Source organism: Hippocampus bargibanti, linkage group LG04 (assembly GCF_051943395.1).
Source record: "Hippocampus bargibanti isolate YZ-2025 linkage group LG04, ASM5194339v1, whole genome shotgun sequence".
Lineage (NCBI taxonomy): Eukaryota > Metazoa > Chordata > Actinopteri > Syngnathiformes > Syngnathidae > Hippocampus > Hippocampus bargibanti.
Window position 1 is genome coordinate 11,347,925 of NC_142737.1, and position 15,360 is coordinate 11,363,284.

The window sequence follows — 15,360 nt, forward strand, 5'->3', positions numbered from 1 at the left end:
AAATATTACTCAGACAAAATAAATATGATCAATATTGCAAGGGCTCTAGATTGCCCTTAAAGGACAACCAACGTCACTTTTTTTGTTTCTTAACTGACATCAGAAAAATGTTTTATAGCATCTAAAATACCCAAAACACACAGTATGATATTTTTATTCAAATGCAAAACACCAATAAAAATGACTGAACGTGTCCAAAATCTGCAAAAAATTGAGCTGCGAATTGGGCATTTTCAGAAAGTCTCGCCCCCAGTTCGTGACGTCACGCCAACACATCTTGCATTGCTGGAGAATCAAAACAATGGCTTCAGATTCCGAGAGGATGCTTTCTTGTTACACATCCAGTTATGAATATGATTCAAATAGTTCTGAAGAGGAAAGCATACATGTTTGCAATCGATCTGTGGTTTGATTCGTCCGCCGAAAACTACTTCGTTAGCCAAACAACATGCTCGCGAATTTAATGTTCGTGAAGCAAAAGGTTCGTGAGCTAAAGTGTTCGTAAGCTGAGGTATCACTGTATTATTTTTCAGCATTCGTATCTCAAGGTATAACTATACTTATTTGTAAAACAACAGCTACATCAACTCCTGTGTGTGATTAGAGGAATAATTTCTCCAAACCCACCTGAGTATCATTGAGGCCTCTGGAATCTGAATCTGACGTGTCTCTATACTGAGAGGAGGCCATTTCCACATCTGTGGAGGCTCGACTCCGCTTCTTCAGCGGTTTGCAGGCATCGGATATCTCGCTGGCTCCTGAATAATGGCAAGTAGATAAATCCGTGAAAGAAAGACTCTGTGAAATGGAGGCAAAGTGTAAGGGAGCTTGATCACCAACCTTTCTGGGAACCTGCCCTCGGTGTTGCCTCAGGTGCCATTTCTGCCTGAAATTATATTGTGGAATTAAATTGAGAGGGTCTGACGTTAACTCATTCACTGCCAGACAATGTGCAAAAATGTGTCCAATCCACTGCGAGGGTTTTTGTCATTTTCATTCAAATTCCTGAACCCACAGAATACAGTGATACCTCGGTTCTCGACCATAATTCATTCCAGGACCCTGTTCGAAAAGCGATTTGTTCGAACACCGAAACCATCTCTTTGCTCCTGTCACTTGCGAGTTGACAGCGGGGGGCGGGGCTGCCTCTCCCAGCCGTTCTCCACCTGCTGTCAATTCTCTAATCACGGACACGGGGCATTTATACGGTTCGCGATCACCTCGCCAATGCCGGATGATTGACTCACCTCGCCACCGTACCTGGACTCTTCCTTCGATGCGCGAGTGTATCCGGTCTGAGGTATTTTCTGCGTCCCATAAATTGATGTCATCTTCCGGGATTGCGTAATTTTGCACCCTTGTGTGCCATTTGCTTTTTGGCGTAGTAAGCGGGTCGGATCACCCCCTGCCTTCTTACTCGCTGTGTTTTCTTTTATTTGTGAATAAACATCCTGCTTGGGTAGAATGTCTCTGCCACCTGCTTTGGGATCCCAAACATTCCACTACGTTCCGACGAGTCAGCTGCCGTCACTCTCGCTCGGAACGTGACAGCTACGGATGACTTTTCTGCAGGCTGTTCTTTTCTCTTAAAATATCTATCCAATCCAAATGTCCAATGTAAATTTCTCCACTGTGAGACTAATAAAGGCATATCCAATCCAATCCAATCCAATGACACTTGCTCTCACTCCCACAGCCACATCACTAGATTTCACAGCCTCCTTATTCTTTAATATCGTACTGATCGTAGATTTCGCCATGCTGTATTCCCTCGCCAGATCAGACACTCGGACACCTCCTTCATATTTTGCGATTATTTCTTTCTTAAATGCAATAGTTGTACGCACTACTTTTCCTTTTCACTTTTAGCAGCACTTACTTTCTTTGGAGGCATGATTAGGGGCTAAAACTCTTCGTACACCTATATTAAACGCTAGAGCAAAACGCAGCACGTCCGCAGGCGACAACAGTGTATCGCTCACGGAGAGAGCGATACACCCGTACGCCGCTCAGCACCCCACCCTCGCGTACGTATTGGCGTTCGAACACGGATTGATGTTCGAACTACGAAGCAAGAATTTCTCGAATATTTTGTTCGGACTCCGATTTGTTCGAACTGTGAGATGTTCGAAAACCGAGGTTGCACTGTATTGAGTTTTAGGACTACGTAAATGTTCAATACAGGGTAAAGAGTTAATTCCTAAGTTAGATGGGTCTGAAGTTATCTGAGCTTGAAATGGGGGCGGCTGTACAAAAGGCAAATGCTGCCCCCTCGTGGAAGGGAAAAAAAACATTGCCAGAGGTCTGACCAGCACTTTATCGGTACCCCAGCCTATTGGGTAATAGTTACACTTCAATTAACGTATTTTGCAGTGTATAAGGCGCACCCAAAAGCCTTCATTTTTTTTCAAAAGATGACCCTGTGCCTTATATCTATTTTCTAGGTATTAGCTATCTATTCGCTAGCTAATAGCTATCTATTCGCTACCTATTAGCTAGCTATTAGCTACCTATTCACTAGCTATTAGCTATCTATTTCGCTAGCTATTAGCTATCTATTTGAGTTACTTCCGTGTTGAGTAAATGTTGGCGTGTGTGGCTGCCACTGCTCACCCACAGAAAAAAACTTATCCTGTGATTGTAAAGTGACTTTGAGAGTAAAGGCGCTTAGAAATGAATTAATTATTTATTATTATTATTATTATTATTATTATTATTATATGCAGGTGTGCCTTATATGTGAAGTAAAAATAAGCCACAACAGGTCTCGCAACTACTGTCAGCAGCCACCGACTCCATTTCCCCCAATGTAAGAAGTAGTGTGTAACCCCATCCTCTACTGTAGCGCCTTATAATGTGGTGAGCCTTGTATGTGGAAAACGTTTCTATATTTATGTATTATATTTGGAAAACTTTTATCATTCATTGAAGGTGTGCCTTATAGTACGGTGCGCCGTATATATGGGAAACGTTTGGACATACACCATTCCTTGGGGGTGTGCGTTATACTCCAGTACGCCTTATACACCGGAAAATACGGTACCCTGTTCACAATTTTATTTGGTCACTGAAATGCTTACATTTTACAGGCTCTAGTTGAGTGACAGGTGTGGTAAAACTGCGCCGTGTTCAAGAAAGCTTTGCATGCGGTGTTCCTGAACAATATTTAATACATATAAAAACAGATTTTCACCACATACGCAAACCGTAACAGCATTGTTAATAATATGCAGTTTTTAGTCATTGCATCTTTAAAAAAGTGGGATTGAAGTCTAATTATGTCAGTTGTGATAAAAAAAAAATATTTAGGTCATCGTTGTTGGAAGTTAGCATGGCATTATTATTGTACTGTACCACCAGATACTGAATATTCATTTTATTCGGCCTACTAGAAGAATCAAACTGAATCTGAGATGAAAAGACGGATCTAATTATAAACCATCGCATATTTACACTGTCACCGTCCTGGGCTTTTGTTTGCCTTTTAAAAAGTTTCACATATGCAAGAGAACGGTGTTAAAAAAAGACTGCAGAAATAAGTAAAATGTACGGAATGTGCAAGCTAGTCTATTAGTTTCTATAGAGGTCTATCCTAAAAGCAATACTTTAATTATGTCAATGATTCATCAAAACTTGTTTGTTGTCTTGATACCTGTTCCTTTTTGGTTTTCTTCTTCGGGACGGGGTCATTGCCTCTTTCCGACTCCGATCTGCTTCTGACGGACCGCCGTTGCAGCTTCCTCTCCTGAGAACCTGAAGAACCATGAAAACATTGAGCTTCCTGGCTCCTTTGTGCCCCCCAACCTGCCACAAAATATTTCCGATGCTGTACAAACCATGTGGACTGCTGTGATGAGAGCCGGGAGAAGAGGTGGGCTGTGTTCCGCCCTCTTCGCTTCTCCGACTGGCGGGAGATTCTCTCCTCTCCTCCCCTTCTTCCTCCATATCATCCATATCTTCGTCTTCCTCGGGACTGGGCTCGGGTTTGGCTCTGTTATCCTGCTGACAGCAACAATATTTGGATTAACTCAGAGGAAAAAAAAACAACATTCTTAAATGGTCACGGGTCAGTTGCAGGTTACTATAAGACACATGGAACACTGGTGTCAAACCTAAGGCCCAGGGGGCCACATCTGGGCCCGCCACATTATTTTAGGTGGTCCGTGAAAGCAAATCAAACATGTCAATTCTTGCTCAAATCTTGGACCAAAATTTCAACCATAAATTTGTATAAATAAAGGAGAGATCATACAAATTTCTTGTCACCCAAATCATTACATTAACTTAAAAAAGTGTTGAATAAGCCCTGATGGTTGACTTTCCGATATGATTTATGGGCCTCCATGGGAAATTGAAATTTCAATGTGGCCCCCAACAAGATGATTTTGACACCCCTGACATAGACTGTGAATATTAACTCATTCACTGTCATTCCCGAATTTATTGAGGAATTGAAAAGCATGACATGGAGCACCATTTCCGAATTTTTTTGAGTTTTGGCTTTTCTTGCAATGGGGGGGTGCCGATAAAACGCTGATCAGACCTCTGGCGATGTTTTTTTCCCTTCCACGAGAGGGCAGCATTTGCCTTTTGTACAGCCGACACGACTTGCACCTGATATTACTCCAGACCCATACAATTTAGGAATTACAGTAAAGTCTTGTTATATCGATATCGGATATATCGATAGTCCCGGTTATATCGATACTATTTCTATGCACGCACGGAGAAAATTACATGCAAACAGGGTCGGATATATCGATAGTCCCGGTTATATCGATATTTTTTCGGACTCCCTTGAATATCGATATAACGAGACTTTACTGTACTTCTTTTTTTCTGATAAAAGAAGAGAGTCTACGCTTTCTTACGCTGCATTGAATGTTTATGTAGTCCTAAAATTCAATATTCAATGGGTCCTGGAATTTGAGTGATAATGACAAAAATCCTGGCACTGGAGTGGACACATTTTTGCACATCATCTCGCAGTGAATGAGTTAATGTGCACTTGTACCATATTGACCCAAATATAAGACGGGCCTGATTATAAAACGATCCCCTCCTTTTCAAGACTCAAGTTTAAAATAAATACTTTTTGAATACAAAATTAATTTTTAGACAGAATATAAGTACCTGGCCGATCTTTGACCCACTTCTCTCCAGATTGTCGCTTTGTTTCACAATTTTTATTTATGTATTTTATATTATTTATATTCTGTGACTGTAAAGTGTCCTTGAGAGTTTTGAAAGGTGCTTATAAATGAAATGTATTATTATTATTATTATTATTATTATTATTATTATTATTATTATTAAGGAGTTCAGCATTCGCTTTAATGATATCTGGCGTCACCTAGTATCGTGAATGGGAAAAATGAGATGACAACTTCTTATTTAATGTAACAAAATTTGATGTTCGCAGCATAACATTTATAAACATTACAAAAACCAGAGTATTGGAATTAATAGTAATTTCATCTGTGCAGTATGTCATGCTTATCAGCATATTTGATAATAAAGCTGATTTTGACTTTCCACTGTGGGTATTTTTTTTTACCACCTCGCGGCGCCGTCGTCGTAGAATTACAAATGATGAGTTACGCCGCACTTACCTCAGGTGAACAGTAGCCCAGGTCAGGCTGCCTCCCTTCACCCTCCACTCTCTCCTCCTCAACCTCTTCTTCTTCTTCATCCTCCTCCTCATCCTTCTCGACTTCTTTTTTAGGTGGTGGAGCGATTTTTTTCTGCAGCAGTGGCCAGTCGCATTTTGTGATCTCCACGTTCAACCTCTTCATGGTGATAGAAAGAGGCAGCAACTTTCTCGCTGCTGCAGTTTTCCAAGCCCTGACCGGTGCGGGGGAATCCTGCGTGGCTCCCGTATCAGAAGAATTGTCCCGTTTCGGGGAGTCAGGCTTAATCTGGTCACTCCTTAAGTTCTTCTTCTCATTTGAGCCTGTATTGTCGTCTGCATTCGAAACACTGCATTGCCGACGCGGCAGCTGTCTCCTTGTTGGCTGGTCTCTCTCTGGTGACTTCACTCCTCCGTCGTCTTTCTTCGCCGTTGAACCGCTGGAGCGCTGGTTCCGTTTCTCAGGCCGGCCGACGGGTTTCTTGGCGATTGGGGTCTCGTTCGGCACCGGGTCGACGTAAATGAAAGTGTAGTTGTCAATGCGCTCCTGACGTGTCATCAGGAAGGCGTCCTCCGCGTGGCCTACGCCGACTTCCCACTGAGCACGCTCTCTCTGTGGGATTGGCTTCAGAAGCTGGAAAAGAAAATGTGTTTATTTTAAAGAGGCCGCTGGTAAAAGTGATTTTTTTAAACACCCATTTTCAGACAATTATGCAAAAATTTAGAACCTCTCATGGGCTTAACTCATTCACTGCCAGACGTGCAAAAATGTGCCCAGTCGAGTGTCAGGGTTTTGTCATTTTCACTGAAATTGCAGGACCCACAGAATATTGAGTTTTAGGACTACGTAAACATTCAATGCAGTAAAGAAACCTAATACTCTCTTCTTTCATCACAAAAAAGAGTTAATTACTAAGTTACATGGGTCTGGAGTTATCTGAGCTTGAAATGGGGGCGGCTGTACAAAAGGCAAATGCTGCCCTCTCGTAGGAGGGAAAAACATTGACAGAGGTCTAACCAGCACTTTATCGGTAACCCGCAAGAAAAACAAAAACCCAAAATAATTCAGGAATGGCGTTCCATGTCATGCTTTTCACTTCCCGAATAAATTCGGGAATGGCAATGAATGAGTTAATATGACCAGTCAGGATGATATTTATTAAATGTAAACTCATTGCATTGAGTGACTTTTTGTATTTTTTTTCCATCGATACCATTTATAAGGAAATGCTTTAAAGTGATTGCAACGCCCATGTATGCAACATTTATGAACTATGAAAAATATATATAAAAATATCTAATACAATAAAGTCTCGTTATATCGATATCGGTTACATCGATAGTACTGCTTATTACGATACTCTTTCTATGAACGCAAGGAGAAAATTTACATGCCGCAGGATCGGATATATCGATAGTCCGGTTATATCGACATTTTTTCCGAGTCCCGAGAATATCGATATAACGAGACTTTACTGTATATATTTGTTCAAGTTCATAAATGTTGCAAACCTGAGAATTGCAAGTGTTTCCTTCCATATGGTATAGATTGATATGCATAAATAAATAAATAAAATACACCGAAAAATGTCACTAGAAACACCATATTTTTACTGATATGGTATAGATGCATATTTAAAATATATATAAATAAATAAAACATGGTAAAAAATGTCACTCAAAACACAATATATTTTACTGATATGGTATAGATGTATATTTAAAAATAAATAAATAAAATACAAAAAAAACGTCACTAAAAACACCATATTTTTGCTGGTTTTGATTTGGTCAGCAAGTGAAAATCTATCAGCTCTCTTTTCCATGAATCCAGTATAAATCCAGTTGTGGCTTTACTCCCTGGTGCTTTCTACTATCTTTGTGTCAGCTTTATTTCCTGTATACGATAGTTGTCCATGTTAAGTGCTTTGTTACAGCTTAAGGTGTTGTTTAAGTGCTATATAAATCAAGATGTATTGTATTGTATGGTATTGTGAACTATTATACAGATACAGTGACAACTCAGTTTACGAACCGCTTGGCTTAAGAACGTTTCTGTTTACGAACGTTAAATTTATGAACATTTTACCTTGGCATACAAACTATTTTTCGGGATACACACAGAGCTGCCACAACGAGTGATGTGTCGTTCGCGAACGGGCCATTCTCCTAACAAGAAAATGGCATCCGGCTTGTTTTTGTCCTCTATTCCCCGCCCCCACTCGTTGGTTAAAGCCACGTGATTGGTCAAGAACGCAGCAGTGAGGGGAGGGGGTTTACAGACAGAGAGAGTGAAACCATTCTCCAAAAAAGAATATGGCAGCCAACATTTTTTGTCCTATTCTATGAGAGAGTTTCAACTTTAATAGTTCAAAGGCAGAGTGTGGACTTCAAGGTTAAAATATCCCATCAATCAGGCTTCACAAACAACCCGCACAAGCCACCTGTACACTTGATGCAAAAAGCTATCAACCCAGCCAAACAGAACACAATTGAAGAGGAACGCGATAAAATTATCACAGAGAAAGCACCTACAAGGGATCATTCCACAAGATGATGAAAGAAGAAGGCAGTACAGTACAGTTTATTTCTTTAATTATAATACCATAGCACATTTATTATACATAAAATAAGGTATGTTTTGTGTAGTTTTAAGGCAGTGAAAATTGGAAAGTAGAAAATTATGTTTTATGGGGACCTGGGAAAGGATTATTCTCATTTTAATGGTTTCCTCAGGGAAATTAATTTTTGGGATACACACTTTTCGCCTTACACACGAACCACTTAAGTTCGTAAGCCAAGGTATCACTGTATACAGTATGATGGCTTCTATTTTTGAAAGCCCACAAAACTTATTTGCCAATAAATTTAAAAAAATGAAATACTGACAATTGTTATCCTGTTGCTGACTTACCTTGTGTTTTTCCACAGTGTTTGTGGTCTTGCGCAGAGTGTCCGCCTGCAGTTCATCAAACTGTTGCTTGCCCTGGTATATGACGATTCTCTTCTCGTGGATCCACGCTCGCTCTGCTACACTGCCAAAAAACTGGACGTGGTACTCTCTGTGACCTGCGATGCAAATTAGATGTGGGGTGTTTATTCTCATTTTCATTGTTGAAAAGTTGAAAACCTATTGCTTGTACTTACCTCTCGTATTGATGCGTGTGTGCACCTTCATTTGTGGGTCGGAGGAAACCATGCAAGGCCACCATGGGTAAGTGCCCACCTTGGACCACACCAGATCTCCAATGACAAACTCTTTGCAGAATCCCGTCTCTTGGATCACCGAGGGTTGATTGACTTTTGGAACCTGAGAGTAAAATGTCTGTTTAAAACTGGCACCACTTTACTTGAATTAACTGACGAGGAGAATTTGAGGTTTTACCTTTGGTTCAGTTTGAATAACGGTCTTCTGAGGCTTCTCCGTTTGGTCTTGTGGAGGCTCTCGTGGCGGCGGCTGGACGCGAGTGTCCTCCGCCTGGCCCGTGGTACCCGCCTGGCCTTGGATAGGCTCCAAATTCTGTTCCTGGATATGGAGTTGAAGCTTTGCATTCTTTTTCCTCTTCTCCTTCTTCCTTTCATGTCGTCGCTGCACCAGAGCCGCCTCTTTCTGCTGAGATTCCTTCAAAAGATGCAAAAGAAGACAGAGAATGGAAAACTTGTGAACTTGTGAAGCCAACACAAACTTGGCTCCATATCTGCATACATCAAACCTTGCCCAGAAATTATTAGAGGTGAACAATACAATAAGATGTACATTATTTATATTTTGGTGCCATATGCCCTACAGTAGCCAATAACCTTGGTTAATAAATGTAATTTATTGACTCAATCGTACATTTTTCTTATTGAAACAAATATAAATACAATAAAGGTAATAATAATACTAATACTACTACTACTACTACTACTACTACTACTACTACTACTACTAATAATAATAATAATAATAATAATAATAATAATAATAATAATAATAATAATAATAATAATAATACTGCCATTACAAAATTTATTTAGGAATTGAAAACATGACTTAGTGTGCCATTCCTGAATTTATTCAGGTTTTGTTTTTTTCATGCTTGGGTACCAATAAAGCACTGGCCATGCCCTCTGGCCATGTTATTTCTTTTAAAAAAAAAGGCAGCATTTCCCTTTTTTCCATGTTAGCATTTTGTTCCAGCTTCAGCTGTTGTTAAAGCGCTATATAAACCAATATGTATGGATTGCATTGTATTTTGTACAGCCAACCTCATTTCAAGCTCATATAACTCCAGACCCATATCAGTATTGAACGTTTATGTAGTCCTAAAACTCAATATTTTGTGAGTCCTGGAATTCTTGTAACAATGACAAAAACCCTGGCACAATAACAAAAATATATACTAATACCACTAATAATAACAACAATAATTATAATCCACCCATCCCTTTTCCAGACCGCTTTATCCTCATAATAATAACTACTGATAATAATGATGCATTTTATTTATAAGTGCCTTTCAAAACTCAAGGACACTTTACTCCAGCCACAGGAAAAAGTTAAAATTCTGATTTTTTTTCAATCTACATATGGTTATAAAATTGGGATAAATTAGTATATAGGAATGTCTATAGTGTGTTCACTAACCCTTCAACAATTTTGTAAAATCTTAGCCGTTTCAAAGTTAGTACCGTTTACATTCACAAGCCTAAAATGGCTGCCACACACCCTTAATGTAATGTGACGTTCGCATTGCATTGTGGGATGCGACGGCCATTTGAGGCTAGCTGTACCTACAAAGTAGTGAACATAAACAAACCAGTGTAATTGTCGACTGAAAGACTCATTTAAATCCAAGAAAGGCAAGAGGATTTAGGAGGAACCACCAAGCTTGCTAACATGATCAACAGCGTACCGGGCATGAAGATGGAAGTCACTGGCTCTGACCAAGGTTGAGACTGTCCTTCTTTCTTCGGCTAATTAATTGATTATTTTTAAAATGCTCTTCATGGGATGAGAAATGTTTTCAACTGTGTTTTCATGACTAGAATAATGCTATCAAAATCAACTTCTGTGGCTGTGGCTAAATTTTCGATTGCACGTGTTATTCAGACCACAAACTACTTGAAAGTGAATCAACGGCACTTGCGCTAGTTACAGATAATTGCTGCTTTGTCTTTTAACCTCAGTTGCTTTTAAGAATTTTTTATGCAAAATACAAATGTTTAGTTACTCCATCTTCAGTTATGAAGTAATCCACAATCATGTTCGTTTTAATCAGTATTTGGATGTTGACTTGTCCGAGTAACATTTAAAGGACAACCGGCACCATTTTTTTATTTCCTAACTGACATCAGAAAAACGTTTTATAGCATCTAAAATACCCAAAACACGCAGGCTGATATTTTTAGTCAAATGAAAAACACCAATAAAAAACAACTTCAAAATTAAACCGGAAATGGCTAGTTTCAGAAGATGCCGCCCCCTTGTTCGTGACGTCACGCCAAGACGTCTTGCCTTGCTCAAGAATCAAAACAATGGCTTCAGATTCGGATATGCTTTCTTGTTACTCATCCAGTTATGAATATGATTCAAATAGTTTCCTGAAGAGGAAAGCATAAATGTTTGCAATCGATTAAAGAAGTCCTTCCGTGTCATTTTGAGGCATCTGGAGTGAAATGTAGTGTCCCAGAAAATGCACAAGATGGCGCCCAAGCTCCGATGGATATGGGCTGATTTGTCTGCTGGGAATTTGTGTCAGCTAGTATCAAATAGTAGTCTTGGTGCCACACACAACGATTCACCATTGTGTTATTTATGTGTTTTCCTTCTAATTTCGCCATCAACACGGATCAACACGAAGTTTTCAGACCAAACAAAGTACCCAAAATGCATTGTGTGTCGCTTTCTCGCTCAGGGGCATTCCAGACGTGACGTCACGGAAGGCATCGTCACCAACTCAAAAACAAGACTTCCTGAATATTCAGCGCGAGCGAATCTTAAAATGTAAAATATAGCTATTCGCGGTGGAATCTTTGTAAAATACGCTCAGGAGAAGTCATTTGAAGTGATTTTACAAATTATGGACACAACTTGTCCGGCGTCAGTTGTCCTTTAAAACACAGAACCAGTGTATAAAATGAATAGCGAAATGGCATTTTCATCATAATACCTGCAGTTCTTGTAGCAAATCTCCACACAGAGCTGTTTCAAACAACTCTTTGCCATTCTGATACGTCTTGATGATCTTCAGTTTGATCTCAGGGGAGCTTGTTTTCTTCAGCACTCCCGTGGAAGCAGTGGGAAGGGGATGAACGGGCTGCGAAGAGGGTGTACTGTCCACAAGGGAGGGGGGAGGGCTGGATGAGGGCAAGTGCAAGGGTGGAGGAGGAGGCAGCGTGTGGGTCATGATGTGAGGTGTGTGGGGAAGATGGTGCTGGGTGGGCAGGGGTAGCGGTGGGGGGCTCTGAGGGTGGCTTTGGATGTGGGGCGTGTTTGATAGGAAGTGGTGCGCGTGGGGGAGGTGATGGTGATGATGGTGGTGGTGCAAGTGCGGATGGTGGACGGGCAGAGGTGGCGAAACAGGGGAACGAGGTCTTTCCTGGAGACCGGGGCCCCTTAGCACCGTGCTCTCGCCTGGCATGAGGAGGCCATGCTCTGCGTAGCCGCGTATGGGCCCGTAACCGTTAGCCGATCCGTTGGGGAACTGCGAGTACAATGAGAATTTGGACTGGGGTTCATAGATGCCCAGGCCCGGCGGGTAGCCGTTGGATACGTGTGGCAGGTCGTCCGGCGCTGAGTGCGGGTAGAAGTCCGCATCCAAGGCCGCATCATAGGAGGGACCGCCATCCTCGCCCGGGTCACTGCCAGTGTCGCAGGTGCCGTCCTGTCTGATGTTGGCTGAGTCAATAAGCTGAGGGGGTTGTTGAATTGTATTTCCCATGATCCCTTGCATGAAAGAGAAGGAGAAATCCATTGTTGGGCTCCGGCATCCTTAACTGTCTTTTTCTTTGACTGGACCTGTTGACAGACATTGAAATGATCATTTTGTGTGAATAAATTAATATCAAGATTTGGGGATAGATTCAACCAGCAAAACAATTTCAGATTTTTTTTAATGAATATATCGATTGATATTTCACTATGGCCATTTTAAATTACAACATCCAGCATAATATGATGAAAATGATAAACCTAAGTGAAGTGTAAATGTTTATTCTGCAACTATCCACTGTTTCATTCTCCATTAAAAAAGACAAAATGGCTCACTAAAAAACATCTGCATCAACATCACAAAAAAAAATTAGAATAAATGGCAATTTTAGGAACATGTAATATGGTAAACATGCTTATAAAATCGAAAATAGGTGAGCAAAATGACTTTGTTGATTAAAGAGTGAAGAATAAAATCATGTGAAAAAAATAATTTCGCCATTTATCACAAATGCCATATATGGGATATTTGGGACATGCCGAAAGTACATATACGGAAGGGGCAATAAATAGTTTCAAATTAAGAATACCTCTTTCACGACTTACTGCACTTGTACGTGTGCAAAAAAAAGTCCACTTAAAATAATTCATCCGAGGAGGACACTAAAGAAACTTCATAGAAATACTGAGTCGAAAGTAAACCTGAAATGATTAAAATTATGACAAATTTCATTTTTTCTGGATTTCATATTTAGTTGTTGCTCCATTAGTTTATGTGCACACGTCTGTGTCACTGTTTTCGTAAAATGTACACAATAATTCACAATACAGCACAACCCACCTGTAAAGTTGTACAATTCACATGCACTAGTGATGCACACTTACACCCGCTAAACACACCGCACCGTCATGCCCATTAAATTTGTAAAAACACTTGAATTGAATGAAAATTAAAAACATACTCTCTATCTTTCCATAACCGTTTCATGCACGATCAGCAGCTAAAATATTCCTGACAGAAATTATGAACTGCGATTATAAACATCTGAATACGTCTCGATAGATTCATCCCTACCTCTTAAGAAAGTCCCACTTTTAATGACACAGTAGCATGTTAATTATAACGACAGTCGTCATCAAAACAAACCAAATTAGCTCCATTACTTGCTTTAGGCATCCCGTGGTGTGTTCCGGGGGGCCAACAAAAACACACGGCGGTTTGTTATCTCAGAACAAAACAAAGCGTAATGTCCGGTATCTTTTTCACACCGGTTTGTTGACACTTTTATTGCGTTTTAAGTGTCGAGAGGAAAGAGGAGGTTGACTGTGGTTGAACGTGTGAACGAAGGTGCATAATGGTGATGTAAACATCATTGTGGTGCCGTGCAGGGATCACAAAAACACGAAAAGCACGTAAATTGGTCGTTTTTAATTATAGATACTGAGTAAAACATAAAAGCTTGGTTATACACGTTGGACTGAAATCGAGGGGCAAAAACATCTGCGCAGGCAATTGTCTCACTGTATGATCTTATAGCCTTGTGGGATGTTAGCTATACAGCTACATAGCCACAAAATTATCGTCTTGGGTTGATTTGTGAGCTTTGGGGACATTTAAAAGACGCAAACCACACCGTGTTGACACATTAAATGTATCAGGGTGTGCGTTTCACGAACGCAAAGCGCATGTTCGAGCACACGGCAACCTGGGTAAGATGAAAAGAGGGGGGAAGCTAACGCTAACTAGGCTAACGGTACATTGCCAATATGGCTGCCTGTCTGGGGTGAATATTCCTCCATCACTGGCGCTTTGAGTAGAATGTGCTTGAAAAAGAAGCGAACAGCCACTGCAAAGTGCTTGCACTGGCGACGGATGGACGAGAGCATGCATCGGTAGTGGCGCTAAAACAAAACATGCACAAAAAAGAAGAGGGGAGATGGCTTATGAGAAGCAGGGTTTTTTGACGGAGTCGCGAAATGCAGGCAAATAAAATGTCAGTACCTTCAGCGTGTCCCATTCTAAACACATACACCAACCAGCAACGCGTCCTCGTTTTATGATGAAGTAAGGAAAAAAATAAAAAAACAAATGTGTTCTGTTATATTGATAAAAACGCAGGCCTGTCCTTTTTCGTTTTAACGCAATTCTCAAACCGAGAGGAGGAGGGGGATGTTACGCTATCTGCTCTCTACCCAATCCCAAAGCTGGGCTCTTCTTCAGTGGAGGAACTGGAGATTTTAATGACACCCTACTAAAAACAAGAGGCTTTTGATACGATGCACTCTTCTGATTTCATCTTAAACTACACGAGCGCGTTCCTATACGGTCAATGCGTTCAATCTGCGAGGAATAGCAACAAGCGGCACCTCAAGATGTGGGAGTTTCAGTTTACTGTTAATTTTAATCAATGTCGCTGCCACACTTGAAGTCATTGTCACGCCTACATTGAAGTGAAAGAGGAAATATGTTTGGTGCAAGGAAAGGGTAATACTGTAATAAAAAAAACCAATCTTTATTGAGCACATTTTACAATATAATGTCACGCAAAGTCGATAGGATGCCTTCTGTTCCATTTAAATGGTCTTCTGTTTATTTCTTTCTTATGTAATGTCACAGGTGAGCAAAGGCGGTGTACACCTTGCCAAAAAAAATCACCAGCCAATCACGAGGGTGATTTCGATGAACAACACAAACACTAAAGGTCAATTCAAATGAGTAGAATCAATCAAACCTAAGTGAAGGTTAGATGTTCTGGGCATATCTATTTCCCCCCGGGACACCTGGTTTGCAAAATCTCTTCGCTATAAAAACATA

General features: G+C 40.5%; 1 protein-coding gene across 4 annotated transcripts in view; it reads right to left on the reverse strand.

Annotated features, from left to right (window-relative positions):
• Window positions 1–14,833, reverse strand: part of nsd3 (nuclear receptor binding SET domain protein 3) — a 37,333-nt gene extending 22,500 nt beyond the window's left edge. For 2 of the 4 annotated variants that reach the window (XM_088994015.1, XM_088994012.1), the window contains exons 1-10: window positions 14,548–14,832; window positions 11,785–12,632; window positions 9,015–9,251; window positions 8,777–8,939; window positions 8,544–8,698; window positions 5,613–6,263; window positions 3,837–4,002; window positions 3,653–3,753; window positions 841–886; window positions 628–758 (exon numbers count right to left, since the gene is read on the reverse strand). In XM_088994015.1, the coding sequence (XP_088850141.1) occupies window positions 628–758; window positions 841–886; window positions 3,653–3,753; window positions 3,837–4,002; window positions 5,613–6,263; window positions 8,544–8,698; window positions 8,777–8,939; window positions 9,015–9,251; window positions 11,785–12,588 (2,454 nt within the window). In that variant the 5' untranslated portion in view covers window positions 12,589–12,632; window positions 14,548–14,832. Of the gene's footprint in view, window positions 1–627; window positions 759–840; window positions 887–3,652; window positions 3,754–3,836; window positions 4,003–5,612; window positions 6,264–8,543; window positions 8,699–8,776; window positions 8,940–9,014; window positions 9,252–11,784; window positions 12,633–14,547 lie in introns of all 4 variants that reach the window. The other 2 variants (XM_088994013.1, XM_088994014.1) reach the window with 2 other exon arrangements.
• Window positions 14,834–15,360: the final 527 nt, after the last annotated feature.